At 39.8% G+C, this 27,911-nt stretch overlaps 1 protein-coding gene across 13 annotated transcripts in view; it reads left to right on the forward strand.

Moving 5' to 3' along the window:
- LOC311041106 (uncharacterized protein) overlaps positions 1-27,911 on the forward strand; it is a gene marked incomplete at its 5' end in the record, with an annotated part of 231,405 nt that overhangs the window by 199,861 nt on the left and 3,633 nt on the right. For 11 of the 13 annotated variants that reach the window (XM_084051585.1, XM_084051581.1, XM_084051580.1 and 8 more), the window contains 11 exons: positions 619-732; positions 3,220-3,333; positions 8,548-8,661; positions 8,941-9,054; positions 10,792-10,870; positions 13,635-13,851; positions 17,205-19,008; positions 19,107-19,277; positions 19,506-19,679; positions 20,007-20,180; positions 24,108-24,154. In XM_084051585.1, the coding sequence (XP_083907711.1) occupies positions 619-732; positions 3,220-3,333; positions 8,548-8,661; positions 8,941-9,054; positions 10,792-10,870; positions 13,635-13,851; positions 17,205-19,008; positions 19,107-19,277; positions 19,506-19,679; positions 20,007-20,180; positions 24,108-24,154 (3,122 nt within the window). The remainder of the gene's footprint in view (positions 1-618; positions 733-3,219; positions 3,334-8,547; positions 8,662-8,940; positions 9,055-10,791; positions 10,871-13,634; positions 13,852-17,204; positions 19,009-19,106; positions 19,278-19,505; positions 19,680-20,006; positions 20,181-24,107; positions 24,155-27,911) is intronic. The other 2 variants (XM_084051588.1, XM_084051591.1) reach the window with 2 other exon arrangements.

The raw sequence follows: 27,911 nt of genomic DNA on the forward strand, positions 1-27,911 counted from the left end.
ATGCTAAATGTTTATTATAAATGCATATTTATTCTAACAGGTTGTAAACATGTCTAAAAAGGACAGGGAGTGTTCCTCTGCAGTTTACTGTAGATTATAGTAGTTAATGTACAATATTTAATAGACACTAAAACCGCCTGACCTCTATGTGTCTGTCTTTGTGTTGTGTTGACCTGACATGATCCTGAATGATGTTGTTAGACTTTGATACTGTTTAAAAGGCTCATAAAATCATAAAGTGTAACCTTTAGCTGTACAATTTCAAAAACCTCCAGTTAACCACTTAAACCCTATACCTCTAGGACCAAGGACCCATATGGGGTCTGTCTTTGACACACTCATTTTCCCCCTCCACACCAAATCTGTAAGAGTAGTGAAAACGTTGTTTTTAAGAAAATAAAAAATAGTGGAACATTTAGTTCGGTAGAAATCTGCATGCGACAGTACATCTGAAATCAAATATGACTAATGATAATGTATTTAACAACCTACTTTACATGTTGTTTATCCTACGGTATTTGAAATATACTGTAACTGGATCCATATTTCGATGTCTACCAACTACTGTAACTAGTTGACCATGAATATAATGTTTCATCTTGCTTATCATCCTGTCAGGGTTCATCAGCAGAGACCAGAATCTCCTGTACCCAGCTGTGTCTCCATGAAGAGTGACCACTCCAAGGATGGACAGATTGACTTCAAAGATGGACACCACTCTGCTGATCAGAGGTCTGACTCGTCATGTTTTCCACTCTAAACATCATCGTGTGTGTGTGTGTGTGTGTGTGTGTGTGTGTGTGTGTGTGTGTGTGTGTGTGTGTGTGTGTGTGTGTGTGTGTGTGTGTGTGTGTGTGTGTGTGTGTGTGTGTGTGTGTGTGTGTGCGCGCGCGTGTGCATGCACGTATGGAGTTAAACGATCACAGATAGAGGCAAGAGCCTGACCATTCAGGGATTTAAAAATCAGTTCTAAAACTCACAGGGATGGGATGGTTTAATTCTGTGTGTGTCAAATGCCTGGCAGCAGCGTTTTGGATCAGTTTTAGATATTTCACTTGCTGATACCCGACGTAGTCAAGTCTGGAGGAGTTAAAAGTATGGATAGCTTTTCTAGGTCTGCAGGGGGAATAGCCTGACCTTGGCTTGCTGTCTCAATTGGTCAAAGCAGGATTCAAATAGAATGGGTGAACTGCTGTATAAAACATATCTCTAGTGTGTTGTAGAAGGAGTTCACTGCTAACATTATGTCCTGGTGTGTTGTAGAATGATGTCACCGCTATAAGCATGTATGTCCTGGTGTGTCACAACATGGTGTGAGCTTGTAGATTTACTATAGCATAATGTTCATTTATCAAATAATGTTCATTTATCAAATAATGAATGTTATGCCTATGTGGTTAATCAGAACAGCTCAGTTGTTTGTCCTCCTGACTCCTAATTTCATATTATGAATTTTCTTCTTAATTATTTGACCAACAGCTTGTTGAAGGTGCATGAATGAGGCTGATTTTGTTGTTTGTTTCCACTTCAGGTTAAAAACTACAGCAGGCTAAAACCATGGCAGGCTGCATAACACTGACCTTATAGCACAGTGATGTAAGCACACAGCTGCAGCTAATCAAATTAATAATGGGTGTGTTAGATTTTGGTGGGTCAATAATGTCTATTATGCTTGCACATTGGCATGCCCTTGGCTCTGGACACACCTATGAAAATCTAACGTACTTATTATTAATTTGTTTGGTGCAACTGTGTTGCTTACTAGTCTGCCATGTTTTTAATCTACAGTATTTTTTAACCTTAACTGGGATTCAGGTCCCTTTATATTAAATATTTATATTTATTGTTATTTAGTTTATCCACCTATAAATTGCCTGTGTTTGCCAGTTTGTTTTGTTTTTGAAACTTGTCAAAACAATAAAACCCCTATTTTTACAACATGGCCGTAGGCTATGCAGGGTAGAACAGGGTTTGTCTAGTGCTATGTTCTCCTGGTGGGGGCTCCTCACTGGCAAGGCGAGCCAGTAGGATACAACAGCAGTGCAACGCAGAAATATTACGCCAAAATTGGGTGGTGTAAAAAAAAAAAAAGAACCTCCCCCCAAAATAAATAAATAAATACAAATAAAACAGTGGGTTAAGAAAGTGAAAATGTATGTGTAGAGCAGAGTGAAGGCAAACTTTGATGATTGAGAGGACCACTAAATATCCACCCTCACTCCAGGGAACATATTGTGTATCTGCACTCTCACCAGTAGTACACTGTAAACCCCATCACTCAAAATGTCAAATGTATTTATTTATTTCAAATTTCAAATGCATTTAGTAATACTTATTACAATTATGAATTGCATGTTCAATATAAATTAAGTTAATTGATATAGTGACAAAACTAAGGAGTAGAACAGAAACAATTGGCCAAAAACAGTGGGTTTAGAAAGTTTGCATGTGCCATTTGTATACAGTACATTACATTCCACATTGATATGGTTAAGACAGAATCCCCCCCCCCCCCCCCCCCCCCATTTAAAACAAATAATAATACAAATAATCATACACTGTACATAAATATGAAGCAGTTAAAACATGCTAAATGTTTATTATAAATGCATATTTATTCTAACAGGTTGTAAACATGTCTAAAAAGGACAGGGAGTGTTCCTCTGCAGTTTACTGTAGATTATAGTAGTTAATGTACAATATTTAATAGACACTAAAACCGCCTGACCTCTATGTGTCTGTCTTTGTGTTGTGTTGACCTGACATGATCCTGAATGATGTTGTTAGACTTTGATACTGAACAATACTCCACTGTTTAAAAGGCTCATAAAATCATAAAGTGTAACCTTTAGCTGTACAATTTCAAAAACCTCCAGTTAACCACTTAAACCCTATACCTCTAGGACCAAGGACCCATATGGGGTCTGTCTTTGACACACTCATTTTCCCCCTCCACACCAAATCTGTAAGAGTAGTGAAAACGTTGTTTTTAAGAAAATAAAAAATAGTGGAACATTTAGTTCGGTAGAAATCTGCATGCGACAGTACATCTGAAATCAAATATGACTAATGATAATGTATTTAACAACCTACTTTACATGTTGTTTATCCTACGGTATTTGAAATATACTGTAACTGGATCCATATTTCGATGTCTACCAACTACTGTAACTAGTTGACCATGAATATAATGTTTCATCTTGCTTATCATCCTGTCAGGGTTCATCAGCAGAGACCAGAATCTCCTGTACCCAGCTGTGTCTCCATGAAGAGTGACCACTCCAAGGATGGACAGATTGACTTCAAAGATGGACACCACTCTGCTGATCAGAGGTCTGACTCGTCATGTTTTCCACTCTAAACATCATCGTGTGTGTGTGTGTGTGTGTGTGTGTGTGTGTGTGTGTGTGTGTGTGTGTGTGTGTGTGTGTGTGTGTGTGTGTGTGTGTGTGTGTGTGTGTGTGTGTGTGTGTGTGTGTGTGTGTGTGCGCGCACGTTTGCACATGGAGTTAAACGATCACAGATAGAGGCAAGAGCCTGACCATTCAGGGATTTAAAAACAAGAAGCTACATTTTAAAAATCAGTTCTAAAACTCACAGGTAACCAGTGAAGGGATGGTTTTGGATCAGTTTTAGATATTTCACTTGCTGATACCCGAATGAAGTGCATGTAATAGTCAAGTCTGGAGGAGTTAAAAGTATGGATGAGCTTTTCTAGCTTTTCTAGGTCTGCAGGGGGAATAGCCTGACCTTGGCTAGCTGTCTCAATTGGTCAAAGCAGGATTCAAATAGAATGGATGAACTGCTGTACAGTATAAAACATATGTCTTTAGTGTGTTGTAGAAGGAGTTCACTGCTAACATTATGTCCTGGTGTGTTGTAGAATGATGTCACCGCTATAAGCATGTATGTTCCTGGTGTGTCACAACATGGTGTGAGCTTGTAGATCTACTATAGCATAATGTACATTTATCAAATGCCCAGCATAGGGATGTTATGCCTATGTCGTTAAGTTGGATAGCAGAACAGATCAGTTGTTTGTCCTCCTGGACACACCTATGAAAATCTAACGTACTTATTATTAATTTGTTTGGTGCAGCTGTGTTGTTTAGTAGTCTGCCATGTTTTTAATCTACAGTAGTTTTTAACCTTAACTGGGATTCAGGTCCCTTTATATTGAATATTTATATGTATTGTTATTTAGTTTATCCACCTATAGCCTACATTGTGTTTGTTTGCCAGTTTGTTTTGTTTTTAAAACTTATCAAAACAAAAAATACTCTATTTTTACAACATAGCCGTAGGCTAAGCAGTGTAGAACAGGGTTTGTCTGGTGCTACGTCCTCCTGGTGGGGGCTCCTCACTGGCAGGCGAGCCAGTAGGATACAACAGCAAAGCACAGAAATGTGTGGGGAATGTCTTGATATTACGCCAAAATTGGGTGCTGTAAAAAAAAAAAGAACCTCCCCCCCAAAATAAATAAATACAAATAAAACAATGGGTTAAGAAAGTGAAAATGTATATGTAGAGCAGAGTGAGGGCAAACTTTGATGATGGAGAGGGCCACTAAATGTCCTACCCTCACTCCAGGGAACATATTGTGTATCTGCACTCTCACCAGTAGTACACTGTAAACCCCATCACTCAAAATGTAAAGTTTATTTATTTATTTCAAATTCCAAATGCATTTAGTAATACTTATTACATTCATGAATAAACACAAATACATAGGACATACAAAATGTTATGAAATGTAATGCAATTGAACTGTGGTAATTAAAGTGGGTCATGTAAACTTGCAAACTTGGAATTCAAACAGCTGAATTCAATAATATATCAGTATTTGGATATTGACCCGTGGGCAGCATTATGTTAAGGTGGGGTCTGCATGTGACCCCCGGGCCGCCAGTTGCCCATGTATGGTTTTAGAAAATATATTCCACATTGGAAAAAAAAAAAACAACATTTAAGAGACACTAAAACCACCTGACCTCTAATGTCTGTGTCATTGTGTTGTGTTGACCTGATATGATCCTGAATTATGTTGTTAGACTTTGATACTGAACGACATGTTTAAACAGCCCAATATAATCATAAAGTTTAACAGTTAGCTAGCGGTACAATTTTATGAAGCACTTTAATCTTTCTATGAGACATTATCTGAAAACAAAGTTACCTCCATCATCAGTTTAGCGTTCTCAAATTTCTGCCCGAACCTGACCCTAAAATTTGTAATAATAATAATAATAATAATAATAATAATAATAATAATAATAATAATAATAATAATAATAATAATAATAATACATATATATTCATAATTCTGTTCTGTCATTGTGTGTATTTTTTAAATTATGAACAGCAGTGCTGTCCATGTGCTACTGAGCTTGTTGCCTGATTTATTCTTAATTTCAAGCTGGTGTTGTGCACTGAATAGCCATTTGATCTACAAGCTCACTGAAGCTCACAATGCATCACGATCTAATGCGTTGTAAACTTGAAGATCGGTCACTTATTTGAGTCATAAATCAGACAGACGACAGACGCTGAGGCAGACAAAAGCTTGATTTGTACTTTGTCACTTGGCGGTGCTGTGCACTGAACATAGCAGATATGCAAGCCCAGAATGGAACATGGATGACATGCGTTGTGGTTTTGTAGATCTGCTGCATGTGCTTGGTGCGCGACCATTGTACTGTCAAAGTATAAATTACAGGCAGCAGCAGCCAGCGAGAAGCGAGACAGTCAGGGGGAGAGGCAGAGAGATTGCAGAGTAAGGTGTGAAGACGAGGATTTAACTTCATTTTGTGTGCAACTTTGCATGTCTATGTCTTTGCAAGCTTATTGACATGTGAGGGCTACAAGTCATGTGCTGTTGCCATTTTGACAACAATAAGTATTTTCTCTCACACTAATTCACCCACATAATTTGAGCCCCTGTTTTTTTCTTTACGTGCAATCTCGGGCCTAAACTGATGCTACTTGTTCGGGCCGGGCCTTAATTATCAGGCCTGTTACGTTGAGAACTTTACTGTTAGCTGTTGTACCTGTAATTAGTGCAGAATATATATACTGTATATATTTTAAATTTAGTGTAGCCAATAATGTTTTAACCCCTTTTTCTTCACAATTTAGTCGTTATGCCCATTGATTCCTCCCCAGACACATTTCTGTGCTGTCACTGCTGTCGTATCCTATTGACTCACCTGCCAGTGAGGAGCCTACTCCTCCTGCCCAACACTTCCTGCTGACAGGTGCCGCCCCCAAACATTATGCAGCCTGTTGCCTCTGTTTCTGAATCAGGGGTTAAAGACAAAAAAAGTTAAAGTTCTCATGTTGAATGCAGAATGAATTCAGCGTCCATTCTGTGGCTGTGGCTATGTTTAAGGACTAGCCACCACCCCCCGGGCCGTTTTGTCAACAGGGGGGGGGGGTTTCAATGCTTGCACATGAACTCTGCAGCCGCACTGAGGCTCCTGCTGGAAAGCATCCCAGCCCAAACATTAACGTAACTAATAATTGGGCCACGCGACCCGGAAATGACCGTAATAATCCTAAAACGGGAGCGAAAATATTTATATATATATATATATATATATATATATATATATATATATATATATATATATATATATATATATATATACACACACACGTACTGGGCAAATGCCCCACCGGGCATTTGCCCAGTAGGCCTACGCCAAATGGCCAGTCTGCCGCTGCACGACATCACCACATAATCAGAACAAAATGCACCTTAACCCAATGCATAATCACACATTACATACCAAGTAGAAAACTGAACACTAAAATACAATATATCAGGTTGGAACACAGAACCCAGGTGGGAAAGAAAGAACCACAGTACAGGATTCACAAAGCATCAATAACATAACATACTGGCTGAGTAACCTATTATTAGAGAAATTAATGTCATCATTAAAGGGATATTTCACTTTCAAAAAAACTTTGGGTCATTTTATCGTCTACTCAGGCTTTTGTGAGCCCCCCAGACAGTTTTTAAGTTGCTTTATTCAATATTTAGATATTTGATATTCATTTTATCAGACACGCCCCCTTCCTATACAAACCCATTATAACTTCAAACTTCAAACACGTTAGATTCATCAAAAACACCCGCCCTTGGATCTGGTGACTCCCCCTGCCCTCCTAATACGCGAGGGGCCGTGTTTTTTTTTATTTGTTTTTTCATTTATTTAATTTTTTTTTTTATTGTATTTAATGTTTTTCATTTTCCAAAAGAAATATTAAAAATAAATGAAAAACGTTATTGAAAAAACACGGCCCCCTCGCGTATTAGGAGGGCAGGGTGAGTCACCAGAACCAAGGACAGGTGTTTTTGATGAATCTAACATGTTAAAAATTGAGTTAGAAGTTATAATGGGTTTGTATGGGAAGGGGCGTGTCTGATAAAATGAATATCAAATATCTAAATACTGAATCAAACAACTTAAAAACTGTCTGGGGGGCTCACAAAAGCCTGAGTAGATGATAAAATGACCCAAAGTTTTTTTGAAAGTGAAATATCGCTTTAAGACCAGGGAATGTTGTCGCTTTAAGCGTAATTATCCAAAAGGTTTCTCTTTGGAGTAGCCGATTGAGTCTATCACCACCTCTTACATAGGGATGACCTCAATAACCATGATTTTTAAATTATTTGGATTTGTGTGTCCAGCTGTCTGCCATGGGGGTCGTAGGGATTCCCAATCCGCACTGCATATTTATGCTCAGCAAATCTGTCTCTAAGTCCAATGTGCATAGTACGTCCAATGTAAAAACAAACACATTTGCAATGTAATCTGTAAACTACATAATAAAATGCAATTAGTAAAACTTCGGACCTGATTGATTTTTTTGACTGAACATATCCACAAAGCTGCTTGATTTGACTACCGGTATGTTGGAGCAATGATTACAATGATTATAAAGGAAAGGAACTTAACCCATTAAGACCTGAGGCCTATTATACAAATGCCTTCTAAACCAGTAGTTTTCAAACCTTTTCGTGCCAAGGACCCCCAAAATGTGTTGTGCCAGGGAACCCCTGAAGAGATGATTTGTGTTAAAAAACACTTTCAAGATTTTTAAAAAATGTTCAAAAATAGAATATATACACGCTTGCAGTGCGGCACAAAGTGACGTGCTGTGAGCTTGTATATCTTTGAGCAGCTGTGTATAAAAGTAGAGCATTTTAAAAGTGAGTTGCGAGCCCCCTTCTTGTTTTTCACACTCAAACTGCAGTTTGGCTCAGCTCCAAAGACAGAGGATGTGTGTTATTGTTGTCTTTGACTGTGTCCTATTTTTTTTAAACATGACCGGTTTGAGGAGTTCAATAATGTAAATCGAATGAATGTTGATCCATAAGATGAACACACGCATGGACTTAACCAAGCAATTTTCTAAAAGTATACTTTTAATAAATGGGGAAAAAAAGTATTTCCACACATACACGACGAAGAGTCTGATAAATAAACACATAAATACATGAATAAATATAATGTTTCATCTTGGTTTTCATCCTGTCAGAGTTCATCAGCAAAGACCAGAGTCTCCTGTACCCAGCTGTGTCTCCATGAAGAGTGACAAGTCGAGGGATGGACTGATTGCTTTCAAAGATGGACACCACTCTACTGATCAGAGGTGTTGTGATGATAATGTATTCAACGCATTCTTTCAAGAAATGTCCTTTTAACCAAATTAATCTAAATTATGACTAAATGTAAAACATCAAACATCAACACTTAATCAATACCATCAGACATAGTATACCTGAAATGCAAGTTATAAAATGTGACTAATGGGAATGCATTTAGCAACATACACATTTTAATATGACTGGTCTCATAGATGTCTATTGACTGTAATAAACAAACACTGAACAATAAATATAATGTTTCATCTTGGTTATCATCCTGTCAGGGTTCATCAGGAGAGACCAGAGTCTCATGTACCCAGCTGTGTCTCCATGAGGAGTGACAAGTCCAGGGATGGACTGATTGCCTTCAAAGATGAACACCACTCTACTGATCAGAGGTCAGCATGTAAAACTAATAGAAAACAACTTAGATACATAGACAGACAGACAGACAGACAGACAGACAGACAGACAGACAGACAGACAGACAGACAGACAGACAGGATTTGTACTGCATAATTATGAAGCATTAATTTTTCACATTTTAAGCAATCGTATAAAACCATTAACCCTTCCATTGTGTTTTCAAGTTTAAATAGGTAAAAAGTACCGTTTACATTTCTTTATTGGAACAAGGCTTCATGATATCCTCAGAAACAGCTATTTTAACACAACAACATTTACATCACCATTTTAGTTCATTCTGATGGTCTATATAAAAAAAGTGACATCTGTGGTGGTACGCGTCATATATGACCCGGCAGAGAAGTGTGGCTCAATTCCCCCCACATTGTCAATATTCAATATTTACATGTTTGAGAGAGAGAGAGAGAGACTTGTCCTCAATTTGCAATTGCTATTAGGAATAAAATAAAGTTTGGGTTTAAGAAAAATAAATGACTTTTTACCTCAACACCATCACTATTCTTAATAATATACAGTATAATACGTGTGTTCTAATATTAGTCTATTATAGCTAGATAACATCATTATCCATTGTCTTCATTATAGGAAATGTAATGAGTGAATTTTAACATTTGTATAATTGAAAACAAGCTATATTGAAAGATGAAATCCTAATCCCAAAATAATATTTTAAATAGTGTTTACATGGATATGAATGCATAGCAAGTCAGCCTTGAGGTGGGGTGGGGGGGAAAACGAACATTATTATTACTAGACCATACCTGTCTGGGGATATCACGCACGCACGCACGCACGCACGCACGCACGCACGCACGCACGCACGCACGCACGCACGCACGCACGCACGCACGCACGCACGCACGCGCGCGTGCGCGGCCGGACCCGCACACACGAGCGTCCCGTCGCACGCGAGCACGCACGCACGCACGTGACTGCACGACCCGTCGAACCCACAGCGAACACACACACACACGGTGGACCTGTCGCAGCTGGATTAGAACATTGCACGTGTGAATCTGCGTGCTTGTGGCATGATAATGATAGCCAAAGCCTAAGCCCTCCCTATCATGAAACGCAGTGTGTGTGTGGACACAGGCCGTAAATGAAAGTTCCTTGCCACGTTCTCTGTGTAACAGTGGCCATGCGCAGTTTGATCATTCATCCCATAGCTCGGGGCGCTATAACCATGGCGACGGCTTCCATAGCCCAAACTCCGATTTTCCAGTGTTGACATAAAAGTGTGAATAAACAGCTTACATTTTGGAAAAGTTAAAAACGGCGTTGTTAGTGGTGCATATGCTAATGGACAATGGCCGTGTGCAAATTCAGATCAATTGCTCCAGCCATTGATGAGAACCGGGTAGGACAGACAGATTCTGAACAGACAGATCCTGTCCACAGAGGTTTCCTTAATTATATTTGAGTATTTTGGGCTCAGTTAAATAACGGGTCAAATTTGACCACCAAAGTGTCAGCAGACAGCAGGTTTCTAACACAATGCAAGGGTTAAAACAATTGACGAAAGCAGACACACTTATCGGTTGTGCTCGCCTACTGTGTGTGTGTGTGTGTGTGTGTGTGTGTGTGTGTGTGTGTGTGTGTGTGTGTGTGTGTGTGTGTGTGTGTGTGTGTGTGTGTGTGTGTGTGTGTGTGTGTGTGTGTGTGTGCGTGCGTGCGTGCGTGCGTGCGTGCGTGCATCTGTTCCACAGAGACCATCAGCAAACATCCCAGCTTTCCAGTGGTCAGTCTGCTCAGGAACATCAAACAGAAGTGGACTCCATATTTAAGGTGTGTTAATGTACAACAACACTGTAACAGAGAGGTCCTCTATGTTTTGCAAATGTACATTCTAACCTAAGTGATTGAAGTGTTGAGTATTTGCACAGTGTATTGGCACCATAGGTATTTGCACAGTGTAATTTTCACAGTAAAGTAATGCATGGTTTTAATGGTTTATTGAACACATTTTAACTGAACATTTTGAGTTGTCTTTTCCTGTCCAGCTGAGCTGGCCACTCAGCCTGATGAATTCCACCTGTAGAAAAATGAAAACAAATGTTGATTGTAGTGTAAAGTAGAGGTGCAATACATCAATACAGTGCAATATTATATTGAAGAGCAAGTGCAATATTAAGTGTAAGAGTGCCGTATAGATTAAAGGGAAACTTTGCCGATTTTGCACCCAAACCCTATTTTAATGAAGTTCAGGACATAATAAACATGATGTTGGAATGTGTTTTGAGTTTTTTCTGTGTATCGATATTTTGAACATGATTTTGGCGACTGTGCCATCATCATACAGAATGACAGTTATTCCTGTCAGTTCCAGTCAGACTGCCCCCTCCAGCTGATGTCAATCACCTTGTTAAGACTTGTTATACCTAGTCAGACTGTACCAAATGGTCAGGGGGGAGAGAGGTGTGTGGCTGGAGGTGTTTTGTTAATTTGGTTAGAATTTTGAATTTCTTTAGTTCTTTAAGCATTTGTTTTAGCCTTTATTAAGTAGTCATTCGTATTGTGTCTGCAAATATTAATGTTGTTATATAGTGTTTACCAGTGGCGGACGCAAAATGTCTTTGTGGGCAAGGCCTGGAAACGTCATGGTAGGCTCCGCAAGGGGGGGGGGCAGGTAGGCAGGTAGTGCAAGCTGTCAGTCCCGCTGTCAATCGTGCATGCTGCAAATGACGTGCGATTGAAAGACAGTTTGAGAGAGTTGAATAACCTCTTGAAATTACCTGAAATAATAATAGGCGGTCTACGTATTTATTTACGTTTTTATACCTTTTAGCTTAGATATTACAGTAGGCTGTGCAAAATATATATGATGATAGGTCACCAGCGTCATCCTACTTTGATATGACTTACGTTACGAGATCATAACAGGCAATTACATAACAGGCAATACAAATTACACAGGGCAACACAAGACAAAAGAAAAGAAAAAAACACTAAATGTTATCGATGAACCAAGCGTGTTGTTAAATTTCAGCGATTACAATCCCATACAAATCACATGGATGGAGCCTTTACAAGTTATTTCATGCCAAAAGTGTCAGATCCAAGTAGGAAAAAGGCAGAAGCTGTCATAATTCCTTGGAATTATGAGGCAGCAAGGGTTGCATCTTGTCCACCTTGATAGCAGAGCGTTTTTTTCGGCAGCGGCATTACTGTGTTGTTTCAAGAATGAAAAACCAAGGGACCTTGATGTTGTGTGCTGTTTATACTGTGTGACTGTGATGACGTCGCAAAGCGGGTTTGTGTTTGTTAATGAGGAGACACACAGACACCTTCACGCCTAATGACAAAAGAAGCTCAAAAAGTCCGAAATCAGAATAAACATTGACATTCACAAAACAAAAGACTAAAGACATCCACAAGAAAGCTGTCGGAAGCAACATGCAGGCAGACTGTCTATCGGCCTTGAGTGGAGAGGTGATAGCCTTTATATCAAATACACAAACATCTGCCCATGGCTGAAGGAAGGCAGAGCTTCACTGAGGTAAGGCCTTACTGTGCCTACTACAGTAGATCTGCCACTGGTATTTACCAGTGTTGTAGTGCTGATTTGATAGCACATTGACTGGTCATGTGCTATTTTAATGATGTCAAGTGCACGCACGCACGCACGTGCGCGTGCGTGCGTGTGTGTGTGTGTGTGTGTGTGTGTCAGAGTGACAATGGCTTTTGAAACACGTTTGATCTTTCCCTTTACATTTTCAGCAGTATTTGAACATTATAGGCTAGCTACCTGTCCATGTTCAGTTGTTGTAGCCTGATTATTCCATGAAGACACGCACAGCCACAGACAGCAAATAGGAGACATGAACTTGCATTGCTCCTACTGCCTCGTATCAACATTGTCACTGTTTTTTTGGAGAGACAGGTGCTGAGGTGTTAAGTTTTAACTGCTGTCTATTGTTTCTTGAAGTACTGAGTGATGAGTGTGTGCGATTGTTAAGGATATTGCTATGTTGTAGTGTGAAGAAGGAGTTATTACTCACCTCTTTAATATAATTGCATGTGGTAGTGTTTTAGGCAGATTTGGGTAACCTGGGGAATGGTATGGGCCAGCCAGGTAATAGTATACCCACCAGTATATAAGGGAGTCAATGTATGTACAGTAAGGGAATATAAATGGGATATTGTGCACGGTGTTGTAAAATAAATTGTATAAAAGGGAACAACGATGAAACTTCATGGTTGAAGGTCGCCACTGGAGTTGTCGTGATTGATTTGCTGCCTAGGCCGCTCTCTATTGTTGTTCACAATAGACATTTAGGGGGGATTACCTGCCACTTTGCCGCAGGTAATCCATCGTTCTCTGATTCAGAAAACAGCAAAAGTCCACCACACTTTGACTGTACTACGGTATACACCAGTTCACCTGTTTACCAAAATCAGGGCCATTAATCTTTAATCCAGTGGACTTTTAACCAATTAAATGTGATTGTTGTTATTATTATTATTTGTATTATTACTATTATTATTATTATTATTATTACCCTTATTATTATTATTATTATTATTATTATTATTATATTTTGTGTTTCAGCTGGTTGAAGAGAAACTCGTAACATTTGTGAAGGAAGAGCTGAAGAGGTTCCAGAGTGTTCTGATGACAGGTTACCCAGAATGCTTAGAGAGTCAGAGGAAGTTGATAGACAGTGAGGAGGAGCATAGGAGGAGCTTCAGAGAGGGAGCTCTGAAGACTACACTGCACCTCCTGAGGAGTGAGAAACAGGAGGCACTGGCTGACACCCTGGAGAGCAGTAAGAAAGTCTTTATTTACAGCTTTAACATTATGGAGAGGACAAAGTATGGCAATATTATATATTTAAACAACGCTGTGGTAAATACAGACATTTCTCTAAGGAGAGCTCTACCTTTCCTAGAAACAATTCATACAGATTAGGCTACAAAAGGACTACCTTGTTATTGCTAAGGGAATTCCTACACAATATTATGACACATAGACACAGACACTCGCTGACAGCACAAATGCTATTACCCTGTCATGCATTTATGTGGGCAGTGTAATTAACGTATCAGAAATGTAGTGTTTTTAAGACTTAGTTGGTGTCTTGGTGATCACTCCGGGACATGTCCCTACAACCGTGTCTGCGTCAAAATCACCTTGGAAAAGTGGGACGGTAAAAATCTGCATGGTGAACCTTGGGACAGGACTGTGTGCACAACCGGGCAATTACATTATAATTAGCTTTAGCATATAAATAAACATTATACTCTGATTCCTGGCTGCTCGTGCTCACACAACTCAATGAATGCTTCACCGATTAGTATTTAAATAATGGGGTAGCCATGAATTGTAATTAAATACTGCTAATAATGATAATAAACTTTACCTTTCATGACATAAAATGCAGCCCAAAGTGCTTTACATAAAAAGATCAACGAAAGAAAAATAACATAATATTAAACAAGATTAAAAACCCAATCAAAACATGATCAAGAACAAATTAAAAGGAGGCAAGATCATAACTGAATCAAGAAAAGAAAATAGCAAGAAAAAAAATAAAATAAAATGGAATCAACTAAAAGCAAGAGTAAAAAGGTGGGTCTTCAGCTTGCTTTTAAAGCTATCTATGGTCGTTGCCTGTCCTATATAGCCTGGGTGCCAGCCTGCTTCGCTACGTTCGGCGGATTTTTTTTTCTCTCTGCGCTTCTCAGTCTGGAATGCCCCCGATTGACTCGTCTTGTAGAACTACACTGGAACTACATATGTTACGTTAGGCAACGTCGTTGCTGATTGGATGTTGTTCAAATGAATGACGAATCAAAACGATCACACCGTTTTTTTTGTCCCGCCCCGCACCACAGACCAATCAGAAGCCACGGTAGGTTTCGAACCTTGGCTGCTGTGTCCCGCCTCCTGGAGATAGGAGGCATTCCAGACTGAGAAGCGGAGAGAGAAAAAAAGTCCGCCGAACGCAGCGAAGCAGGCTGGCACCCAGGCTATGTCCTATATGCAATGGGAGCTTGTTCCAGGCCATTGGCCCATACAAGCAGAAAGCTGCTTCGCCATGTTTTTTATAATTCATGTTTGGCACCTCGAGGAGGCCAGCATTGGATTAACTATCTTGTCTGCATTTGCCATTGTTCCACCATACATCTACCGAAACAGGAAGGAATTGGTAAAGTAGTAAAGCCATCCTCTTCCTTGATTTGAATGGTTGCCTGGGCCAAGTGTGACATTGATGAGCAGTTAGATACCCCGCCTTGTGCTGAAAAGTTTAGAGTAAAGAAATGCTGTGCAAAATGCTCCATGCAAGAGAGAAGTGCACACAAGGCACGCCTTACCATAGGAAAATAATGATTTTGTTGATGCCCCCCTAATGCATGCTTTATGTTTAACCTCACTAGAGGCAGGGTTAAATATGGTTGTCTGTCCAATACTTTACTCCTAAATAACTATCTAAAAAAAATACTGGCTGGATTGCCATGGTATTATCTGTGAACCTTCAGGAACCACAGAGGATGGATCCAACTGATAACTTTAATTATATGCCCTTTCTTATAGCGGCATTATTAGGACACAATGTCCACTTGCACACATACTCCTACACAACATATCTCTACCATTACTTTATATATTGCCATGCAATTTGCTATGGGCCTTCATTCTGCCGAGATGATTGATTTTGGTGATCCAATAGTCTTTCCTCCAGCACCACCATTAGAACAAAATGTGCACATGCACACAAGATTTATCAAGATCTAATGTCACAAAACTAGCCAAGTACGTTCATGTTAGCCAGAAGATGGCCAGTGGTCTTGGTTCTAGTGACAAATTACGTCAAAATGTTCTTTTGCGCACACACTATCCAATCAACAAGAATGATATCATCCTGCAACATAATGACCCAGCACAACAAAAAGATGGTCATCATGTTAACACAACCTATCATTTGAGGACCAGAGTTACCAAGCACAGCAAAACTCTGACAGTAACACATACATCAGGTCAGGTTATTTTTTTCTTTCCTTCATTATTTCACCTGGGAGAGTCACTGCTTTTCTTAAACCACATCAACTGATCATGTAAAGTTAGTCTTTCATACGATTGTGCCGTAATGTAACAAGATCAAGACCTTGCTTCTTACGTCATGTCAAGTCAAAAATGCTATTGCAATTTCTCAATTACCATCTGGTTGATGCGTTTGGTGTCATTTACATTAAAGTTGCTGTAGACAATATTCAGTGCCCAAATGCGGCACTATACTTCACATCACAACCCATCTGTTGCAAAGGTTTCCTTACTGTATGTCCCTGAGTTATGTCTGTGAGGCAGCAATCATGCAGTTTCCACCATTGTAACACAGTGCCTGCCCACCAAGTGTCTGTTTAGGGAAAACACCTACCTTACCCAACGAGAACAGAAACAACACAAATAAGGTCAAACTAAATTACTCAAATGATTATTTCACATTCATAATATTATTTTAGGAATGCTTATATTCTGCATCTTTTACATGAAAAATTATCAAAATAATCTTTAGCATCTCATTTAGCGGCCGTAGATTAGTGGGTAGAAGGGCTAGCTGGGTAACAGAAGGTATCAGGTTTGATTTCCAGCTCTGGCAATTTATTGAGGTGTCCCTGAGCAAGACACTTAACCCCTAACTGTTTTAGCCTGGGATCCAGCCTGCTTCGCTACGTTCGGCGGACTTTTTTTTCTCTCTCCGCTTCTCAGTCTGGAATGCTTCCTATCTCCAAGGGAGGCGGGACTTGCCAAACGTTTCGAATCGTGCCGTGGCTTCTGATTGGTCTGTGGTGGGGGGCGGGACAAAAAAAACACTGTGATCGTTGTGATTCGTCATTCATTTGAACAGCATCCAATCAGCAACGACGTTGCCTAACGTAACATATGTAGTTCCAGTGTAGTTCTACAAAACGAGTCAATAGGAGGCATTCCAGACTGATAAGCGAAGAGAGAGAAAAAAGTCCGCCGAACGTAGCGAAGCAGGCTGGATCCCAGGCTATAACTGTTTGCCCCTGCGCCCATGTCTGACAAATAAAACAGACTTTCCCCTGCGGGAACAACATAGGTCTAAGCTAATGCTAAGTATTATTATTATTGGTGTTTTCCTTTCTTTTTCTTTAGAAACCCTTGCTGCTGCCAGTCAACAACAACTCAAGTCTAATCTCAGGAAGAAGTGTGAGTGTTTATCTGAGTGGATTGCAAAAGAGGGAAAGCAAAAAACACCTCTGAATCAGATCTTCACAGAGCTCTACATCACAGAGGGAGGGAGTGGAGAGGTCAATAAAGAACATGAGGTCAGGCAGATTGAAACAGCATCCAATAAACCAGCTAGACCGGAAACTACAATCAAATCTGAAAACATCTTTAAACCTTTACCTGGTACACATGAACCTGTCAGAACAGTAATGACGAAGGGAGTGGCTGGCATTGGTAAAACAGTCCTAACTCAGAAGTGCGCTCTGGACTGGGCAGAAGACAAAGCCAATCAGAATATCCACTTCATGTTTCCATTAGCTTTCCGAGACCTGAATTTGGTGAAGAAGAATTACAGCTTGGTGGGACTTCTTCATCATTTTTTTGGTGGAAACAAGGAAGCAGACATCTCCAGCTTAAAGGGGTCCCAAGTTGCGTTCATCTTGGATGGATTAGATGAGTTTCGGATTCCTCTAGACTTCAAGAACAATGAAATCTTGACTGATGTCACAAAACCAACTTCAGTGGACGTGCTGCTGACAAATCTCATCAAAGGGAACCTGCTTCCCTCTGCTCACATCTGGATAACGTCACGACCTGCAGCAGCCGATCAGATCCCTTCTGATTATGTTGACAGGGTGACAGAGGTGAGAGGGTTCACTGATCCCCAGAAGGAGGAGTACTTCATGAAGAGATTCAGTGATGAGAACCAGGCCATGGCATTCATCTCACACATCAAGACATCACGGAGCCTCCACATCATGTGTCACATTCCAGTGTTCTGTTGGATCACTGCTGCAGTTCTGGAGGACATTTTGAGAACAGAGGAGAAAGGACTGCTGCCAAAGACCCTGACTGCGATGTACCTCCACTTCATGGTGGTTCAGTCCAAACAGAAGAATGTCAAGTATCATGGCGATGATGGCGGTGCTCAGGCAAATTCTGACGGGAATAGTGAGGCCATTCTGTCTTTGGGGAAATTGGCTTTTGAACAGCTGGAGAAAGGTAACTTGATCTTCTATGAAGCAGACCTGAAAGAGTGTGGCTTTGATATCAGAGATGCCTCAGTGCACTCAGGAGTGTTCACTCAAGTCTTTAAAGAGGAGTGTAGGTTGTACGAAGACAAGGTGTTCTGCTTTGTTCATCTGAGCGTTCAGGAATTTCTCGCTGCTCTTTATGTCTTTCACTCCTTCGTCAACTCTGGTGTCAACGTACTGTCAGAACAACAAAAAACCTCCAAGTGGTCCAAGCTGTTTGGAGACAAACCTAAGTTAGATGACTTGTACCAGAGTGCTGTAGACAAGGCCTTACAAAGTCCAAATGGACACCTGGACTTGTTCCTCCGTTTCCTGCTGGGCCTCTCAGTGGACACCAACCAGACACTCCTGCGAAGACTATTGAAACAGACAGGAAATACGTTCCCAACCAATCATAAAACAGTCAACTACATCAAGGAGAAGATCAGAGACAATCCCTCTCCAGAGAAAAGCATCAATCTGTTCCACTGTCTGAATGAACTGAATGATCATTCTTTAGAGGAGGACATCCAACAGTACCTGACCTCAGGAAGTCTCTCCACAGACAAGCTCTCTCCTGCTCAGTGGTCAGCTCTGGTCTTCATGTTGCTGTCATCAGAAAAGGAGCTGGACATTTTTGACCTGAAGAAATACTGTGCTTCAGAGGAGGCTCTTCTGAGGCTGCTACCAGTGCTCAAGGCCTCCAACAGAGCCATGTAGGTGCACTGATAACACGACACATTTAATGTATGATGTGATATTTATCTTACAGAAAATAATACACAAAAAAATATTGTCACTAATACTCCTTCAGGTTGAGTGGCTGTAACCTTTCAGAGAGATGCTGTAAGGAGTTGTCATCCGTTCTCAGCTCCAACTCTAGCCTGAGAGAGTTGGACATAAGTAAAAACACCATACACGATTCAGGAGTAGATCTTCTCTCTGCTGGACTGGGAAGTCCAGACTGTACACTGGAAACCCTGAGGTAAGTATTCCTGAAACTGTTATGAACAGGTGACAATGTATAAGTAAGCATGTGAAGTTTATTCTGAGAAGTAGACTTTTTGTTTTAACAAATAAAATAACTTTCTATATTCAATGCAAGAAAATGTGTGTAACTTTTCACTGTGCATGTGTGTGTGTGTGTGTGTGTGTGTGTGTGTGTGTGTGTGTGTGTGTGTGTGTGTGTGTGTGTGTGTGTACGCGTGTTTAGGTTGTCGGGGTGTCTAGTCACAGAGAAAGGCCTTTCTTCTCTGGTCTCAGCTCTGAAGTCTAACCCCTCCCATTTAAGAGAGTTGGACCTATGCAACAATGCCATAGGAGATTCAGGAATAGATATTGTCTCTGCTGGATTGGGGAGTCCAGACTGTGCACTGGAAACTCTGAGGTAAGTATTCGTGACACTGTGCTGAACAGGTGAATATTTAAAATAAGCATGTGAAGTTTATACTCTGAGAAGAAGACAGAAACATTTTATTTGACAAAATAACTTTCTATATTTAATACAAGACAATTTGCAAAACTTTTCACAATTTGCAAAACTTTTCACTGTGTGTGTGTGTGTGTGTGTGTGTGTGTGTGTGTGTGTGTGTGTGTGTGTGTGTGTGTGTGTGTGTGTGTGTGTGTGTGTGTGTGTGTGTGTGTGTGCGCGTGCGTGCGTGCTTGTGTGTGCTTGTGTTCTTGTGTGTGTGTGCATTTGTGCGCATGTTTGTAGGTTGTCAGGGTGTCTGGTCACAGAGAAAGGCTTTTCGTCTCTGGCTTCAGCTCTGAAGTCAAACCCCTCCCACTTGAGAGTGTTGGACATGACCTACAATCATCCAGGAGACGTAGGCGTGGCCCAGTTGTCTGCTGTTATGAAGGATCCACACAGTAGACTGGACACTCTTAGGTATTAGAGACTTGATCTGTGTGTGTCCCCATCTCTTTGTGAATCTTTGATTCTGAACTGGCCTTTAGGCTGTCATTACAGTAAAGACCTGATCCTGTAATATAAAACATTATCAAGATATGTTTGTCTCTCATGCTTATTATTTTCAATATAACTTATGAGATATTTTTCTGTGGGAGAATGTTTACACCACTGAACTTATACAGCTGTGAGTTAATGAATGACTATAAAAGAACATCACAGCCACAGTATTTTTTTGTTAAAAATGTTCCACAGTTGTGGTAGATCCATTCTTAATAAAATAATTAAATGTCTTCAGATGAAATAAGTTCCCACTTAGAAATACAGCACATTTCTTACAAGGCAGCGCAACATAGAATATTGTGTAAAAGTTTACGCAATACATTTGATTAAAAACTAGATGCATTAAAAAGGATTTAAAAGAAGACAGATTTAGTTCTCCTTATTTCTATGGACAGATTGAGCTATAATGGAGAGCACATTTTTGGAACGCAAGTTATTTTCATTTGTGTTCAACAAGTAGGTTTCCTACCCAACCACAGGACCTATTTTTTTTTACTTTATTTGTTTATTTGGACAGGACAGAGCATATTAATGGACGTCACATGGACGTAAATACACCGGATTTAGCAAAGATGCTAATTTTCATCCGCAGTCCTCGCACAAAACATAAAATCAGAAAACAGACAGATAAACAGTGAAATACATTTGCATTACATTACATAGGGAACATAGCATAAAACTAAACCTAAAACATGATCACAAATGGTTGCAGCTTTGGTTTTCAAACAACCATCTTTTCAGATTGAATTTAAAAGATGGAAATGTAGCACAATGCCTTATACGCAGAGGAAGGCTTCAATAGAAGAGTAAGGAGACCACCTCCAACCACCACAGTGTTAGTTATATTGAATTATTATTATTATTAGTAATAATTGTGTGTGTGTGTGTGTGTGTGTGTGTGTGTGTGTGTGTGTGTGTGTGTGTGTGTGTGTGTGTGTGTGTGTGTGTGTGTGTGTGTGTGTGTGTGTGTGTGTGTGTGTGTGTGTGCGCGTGCGTGCGTGTGTTTAGGTTGTCGGGGTGTCGAGTCACAGAGAAAGGCCTTTCTTCTCTGGTCTCAGCTCTGAAGTCTAACCCCTCCCATTTAAGAGAGTTGGACCTATGCAACAATGCCATAGGAGATTCAGGAATAGATATTGTCTCTGCTGGATTGGGGAGTCCAGACTGTGCACTGGAAACTCTGAGGTAAGTATTCCTGACACTGTGTTGAACAGGTGAATATTTTAAATAAGCATGTGAAGTTTATACTCTGAGAAGAAGACAGAAACATTTTATTTGACAAAATAACTTTCTATATTTAATGCAAGACAATTTGCAAAACTTTTCACAATTTGCAAAACTTTTCACAATTTGCAAAACTTTTCACAATTTTCAAAACTTTTCACTCTGTGTGTGTGTGTGTGTGTGTGTGTGTGTGTGTGCGTGTGCGTGTGCTTGTGTGTGCTTGTGTTCTTGTGTGTGTGTGCATTTGTGCGCATGTTTGTAGGTTGTCAGGGTGTCTGGTCACAGAGAAAGGCTTTTCGTCTCTGGCCTCAGCTCTGAAGTCAAACCCCTCCCACTTGAGAGTGTTGGACATGACCTACAATCATCCAGGAGACGTAGGCGTGGCCCAGATGTCTGCTGTTATGAAGGATCCACATAGTACACTGGACACTCTTAGGTATTATAGACTTGATCTGTGTGTGAATGTCCCCATCTCTTTGTGAATCTTGATCTGAACTGGCCTTTAGGCTGTCATTACAGTAAAGACCTGATCCTGTAATATAGAACATTATCAAGATATGTTTGTCTCTCATGCTTATTATTTTCAATATAACTTATGATGAGATATTTTTCCGTGGGAGAATATTTACACCACTGAACTTATACAGCTGTGAGTTAATGAATGACTATAAAAGAACATCACAGACACAGTATTTTTTGTTAAAAATGTCCCACAGTTGTGGTAGATCCATTCTTAATACAATAATTAAATGTCTTCAGATGAAATCAGTTCCCACTTAGAAATACAGCACAAAGATTGAATTTAAAAGATGGAAATGTAGCACAATGCCTTATACGCAGAGGAAGGCTTCAATAGAAGAGTAAGGAGACCACATCCAACCACCACAGTGTTAGTTATATTGAATTATTATTATTATTATTAGTAATAATTGTTTGTGTGTGTGTGTGTGTGTGTGTGTGTGTGTGTGTGTGTGTGTGTGTGTGTGTGTGTGTGTGTGTGTGTGTGTGTGTGTGTGTGTGTGTGTGTGTGTGTGTGTACGCGTGTTTAGGTTGTCGGGGTGTCTAGTCACAGAGAAAGGCCTTTCTTCTCTGGTCTCAGCTCTGAAGTCTAACCCCTCCCATTTAAGAGAGTTGGACCTATGCAACAATGACATAGGAGATTCAGGAATAGATATTGTCTCTGCTGGATTGCGGAGTCCAGACTGTACACTGGAAACTCTGAGGTAAGTATTCCTGACACTGTGTTGAACAGGTGAATATTTAAAATAAGCATGTGAAGTTTATACTCTGAGAATAAGACAGAAACATTTTATTTGACAAAATAACGTGATATTTAATGCAAGACAATTTGCAAAACTTTTCACAATTTAAAATAAGCATGTGAAGTTTATACTCTGAGAAGAAGACAGAAACATTTTATTTGACAAAATAACTTTCTATATTTAATGCAAGACAATTTGCAAAACTTTTCACAATTTGCAAAACTTTTCACAATTTGCAAAACTTTTCACTCTGTGTGTGTGTGTGTGTGTGTGTGTGTGTGTGTGTGTGTGTGTGTGTGTGTGTGTGTGTGTGTGTGTGTGTGTGTGTGTGTGTGTGTGTGTGTGTGTGTGTGTGTGTGTGCTTGTGTGTTCTTGTGTGTGTGTGCATTTGTGCGCATGTTTGTAGGTTGTCAGGGTGTCTGGTCACAGAGAAAGGCTTTTCGTCTCTGGCCTCAGCTCTGAAGTCAAACCCCTCCCACTTGAGAGTGTTGGACATGACCTACAATCATCCAGGAGACGTAGGCGTGGCCCAGATGTCTGCTGTTATGAAGGATCCACACAGTAGACTGGACACTCTTAGGTATTAGAGACTTGATCTGTGTGTGTCCCCATCTCTTTGTGAATCTTTGATTCTGAACTGGCCTTTAGGCTGTCATTACAGTAAAGACCTGATCCTTTAATATAGAACATTATCAAGATATGTTTGTCTTTCATGCTTATTATTTTCAATATAACTTATGATGAGATATTTTTCCGTGGGAGAATATTTACACCACTGAACTTATACAGCTGTGAGTTAATGAATGACTTTAAAAGAACATCAAAGCCACAGTATTTTTGTTAGAATTGTCTCACAGTTGTGGTAGATCCATTCTTAATACAATAATTAAATGTCCTCACATGAAATAAGTTATAACTGAGAAATAAGCACATTTCTTACAAAGCAGCGTAGCATAGAATATTGCGTAAAGGTTAAAGCAATACATTTGATTAAAGGGATGGATGAGTATGGCTAGTGTACATCAAATGTGGCCTACTCCACAAAACCAGGAAGTAAGCAAACCATACAACCACACAACTCATTGAGGCACAAATGTAGCAACCTTTTAATACAGTAGGCCTATTCAAATCACATCATGTCAGTACTCTGAACATTAGAGTCTAATGATTAGACGATATGAGCTTTCACCCATGGCCTTGATCACAATGTCCCAATGTGATCTACTAGGTTTAGATTAGGGAATCATTTTGTCTCTCATACTGTAATACTGCGCTGTATTGTTTAATTGTGTAAATGTGTTCAAATGCATTGTTTCTATTGTAATGTGCAAGTCTGACTTTGTCTTTCATCCACCCCCAGTCTCGACCATGGTGCAGAATGCAGGCTGAAACCAGGCGTGAGAAAGTGTAAGTTTGTATTATTTTATAATCATGAAATCAAAGCAACACACATCCAGCTATTTATATGAACAGCTCACACACAAAACAGCATTCACTCATTGACATCATCCTACTCTGAATGAAAATGTTAACCATAACGTGTAGGCTCATACAGTTAATACTATAGAGGCCCTCAGCGTTTGATTCCACTTTGGGGTTGTTGAATGTTGTGTTCGTGATATTTAGTGTTTTATGTTTGTTTTATTGTTTTTTACCCTAACAAAAAACAAAGCCACATATATAATTAAAAGCCAGTTACAGGCAAACAGAGTGGAATATCAAAACACTTTTTGCCACTCATTGTACCTAATTTTGATAGATTGGTAAAGGGGGGGGGGGCATGTTTGAGCAACACTGTTATTTGTCACATGTATGGCGCCCTCTATGGGTCTAAGTGAAATAGCTTTTTCCGTTGCACTGTGTAGAGGCCCCTCAATATGTGATTCACATGTGAAGTTGATCAGACGATGCAATCATGTAAAATAGGCCTTTCCCATAAACTTTTCCCATAAACTTGGAATCCAGCCTATTGGTGTGTAATATCAGAAATCAATATGATTCTTGCTTATCACATGCTCCAGCCTATTTAGATAATATTGTGATTTTTGTGAGTTCTGGACAAAACCTGTAGGAGTAGTAGCAAAAAGTGTGTTCTGAAGAAAAACTGAAATGGTGTAAGATGTAGACAGGTGAAAGGTCAGGCAGAAATGTAAGGTGGGGGCAGGGCCATCCGCTCTCTACATATATTATAACTATGAGTTGCGCTAGTGACGTGAGATCTATGTTTGAGTCTTTTTTCTGAATGGTTGTGGCTTTGCAGGAAATAGCAGTGAATGACGCTTCAGTGAGCTCCATGCCCGTGCCTGTCTGCTACGCAGTGCATGTTCAAGTTTTACACTTGTGGCTCATCTTTATATATGTCCCGTCTGCTTTCTCATTTGAACACTGGAAAATGACCTGGGAATCAGGTCTGGACATTGTCCGCAGCAACAGGAGTAGCATGCAACAGGAGAATGTCCATTTTCAGATGCGTTCAGACATGAAGGTAATAGTCTGATTTGATACGCACACATTAGCTACTCCCACTTAAATATAACGAGGGAGATGCAAGGATTTTACTTCCTTCCACAGAACATGAAAGATACATTGAATTGCTTGACATGCGGTCTAACGTTGATGAAGCCATAGAAAATACAAACGAAACATCTTTACTACCATAGTAGGCCTACTGTAGACAACAAGCCACAACCTTCTTTTCATAAAAACGAGCCAGCCTCCGAGCTGGAAAAATAACCTTGGTCTCTATGTACAGATATGTGCGTACTGCGCAGGGGAGTGCAGGTATTACTCATTGTCTAGTTACAGTACTAAATAGACGTTTTATGTTTTGTTTTGCTTATGAGCCATTTCATGGAAGTTCGATTGGTGAATATTGCCAACTATAACGCTAATAAAAAGCAGAATGAAACTTGATTCTAGTTAAAAAGTGCCATCGACATGTCCACTCGCTTAATGTAAATTTACCGGACAATCATCGCATCATTTTTTTGCCGTTTTTGCCTCAATCGGACATTAACCCAACTTACGTCAAGGGTCCAGCAAGTATGTTGCATGTCCGATTCTACTGAGCTGGAATGTTGCTCTAATGTTATACATACAGCCCCTCCGTTTAAAGTCTGGAAAACTTCAGTAATACAGTGTATGGAAGTGACTTGAAAGTGATTGTTACACTGACACACAAACTTTTTTCAATGTTTCAGCATGGCTGTTTACCCTCCCTGATAACACTTGTGTGGGCTTGAAATTGACCATAAAAACACTGGCACTGTTTTATATGGTAGATTGTTACCCATTATACACACACACACTGCCATTATGATAATGTGTCAGTCGTCTTACCATTGAAGATTGTCAATGTAAGCTATTGCATCATCATATGGACTCCAGTGTTGACTCTTTGTTTTTGATAGTTTGTAGAAGTTCATAAAGACACATTTAGTATGACTTGACGTCCTCTCATCCACTCTGTTTTTTACATATGATCTGAAACAAGCATGAGCTGTGATTGGCCAGTCGTCGCTTTGACTGGCAGTTCTGCCTTGGTGTGACTTCTATCTTTTTGGTAGGAAGGGGCGTCGCCTTCCTGAATTTAGCTAATCGCAAGCAGGTAGGGGCGGTGCTAGAATTATTAGCATATCTACAAGCTCACAACACATTGCAGCGTGACACGTTGTGAACTTGTAGGTCCTGCAGCACACAACAGTGTGTGTGACTGACGCAGTATGTAAGGGGCGGGCGGTCCCCAGGTGAAACGATCGATAAAGGGAATGTTCTCTTAAGTGATTGACGTTCCTACCTGTGTGACACTAGAGCTCGAATGCCTGGATGAGCCTCATCGTCTCCCCTATACATAGTAATACAGTCAAGCCCCTAGCAGGGACCCCCCTAAGTCTATAAAGTTGTGGAAGGGTGTTTGTTATTGCTTACAAATTGAACTTTCAAATTTTGTGGGACATGATAAGCTATATAGTTGTTTTAATTTATACTACAGTTATACTTAGGCTATTTGAAAATAGCCGATCTACAAGCTCACAACGCGACGCGTAGTGAGCTGTAGAACGGTTAATTTAAAAAAAAAGTCTGTCAAATTTAGAAAAACAGTAAAGTAAAAGTAAGTAAATAAAACAGATTATGTTTATCTTGCAGTCGCTTATTGCTACTTGAAGTAAAACTGGTAAATGGTCAGGCCGGCCTGGGAATCAAACCAGAGATTTGCTGTCAGGCATTAGAGCCCATGTGGAACCCGTCCTAAACACCCACATTATATATATATATTATTTTTTGGGGGGGGGGGGTGCCGATATTGAAGTGATAAGGTCGTGTACCACATAGGTAGTGGTAAAGAGTAAATATGTACATTTACATGAGTACTGTACTTGAGTACATATCTGAGGTATTTTTACTTTACTGGAGTAATTCCAATTTTCAATACTTTTACTTCTACTCCAGTGGTTCTCAACATTTTAAGGACACGACCCCCCACAATAATCATATTGGGGACCCCCCACCCTGACAAGCACTTGTCTTGGAGTTGTAGGAGTTGAGGCATTACATTTTGTTTATCTCTGTTACACACAGTGGTGAGCTGTGGATTTTTGAACTATGGGTACTCTATTTTATGACGTCACGTGCGCGCGCACGCGGGCACGTGCGTGCGCAAGCATGTGCACATGAAATACTGTATTCAACATGTGATTATTAATGTATTTATATTTCTTATTATTTTGTTGCATTGTTAATTTGTTGTTTTTATTTTTGTTTCAATTAATTAATTATTTTGTTTTCCTTTTAGTTTTATATAAATGCCCTTTACATAGATTCACCCACACATAAGTGCTTAAAATAATCAGTCAACTTGTCTTTACTTGAATTACTTTTTTTTAAGACTTACATTGCTACTCACTTGCTATTTTGCTACTCACCAAAACAAAGACGGTTTTATGGAGTTGAAAGCCTACTTTACTAAATGGGAACACTGTGAGCCCCCACCTCACGTCTAAAATACACTTTTTGGACAGAAAAGAAAATATTTCACCGGAATTAAAACCTGTTTTTGGTTACTCCACAGTGCCCTCTACAGATCTGGTCAATGGAATTTTCCTATTGACCAGATTCTTCCTTCCGGTGAAATATTTTCTTTTCTGGCCAAAGAGTGTATTTTATA

Source organism: Gymnoscopelus microlampas, assembly GCF_963454915.1.
Source record: "Gymnoscopelus microlampas genome assembly, chromosome: 24".
Classification (NCBI taxonomy): domain Eukaryota; kingdom Metazoa; phylum Chordata; class Actinopteri; order Myctophiformes; family Myctophidae; genus Gymnoscopelus; species Gymnoscopelus microlampas.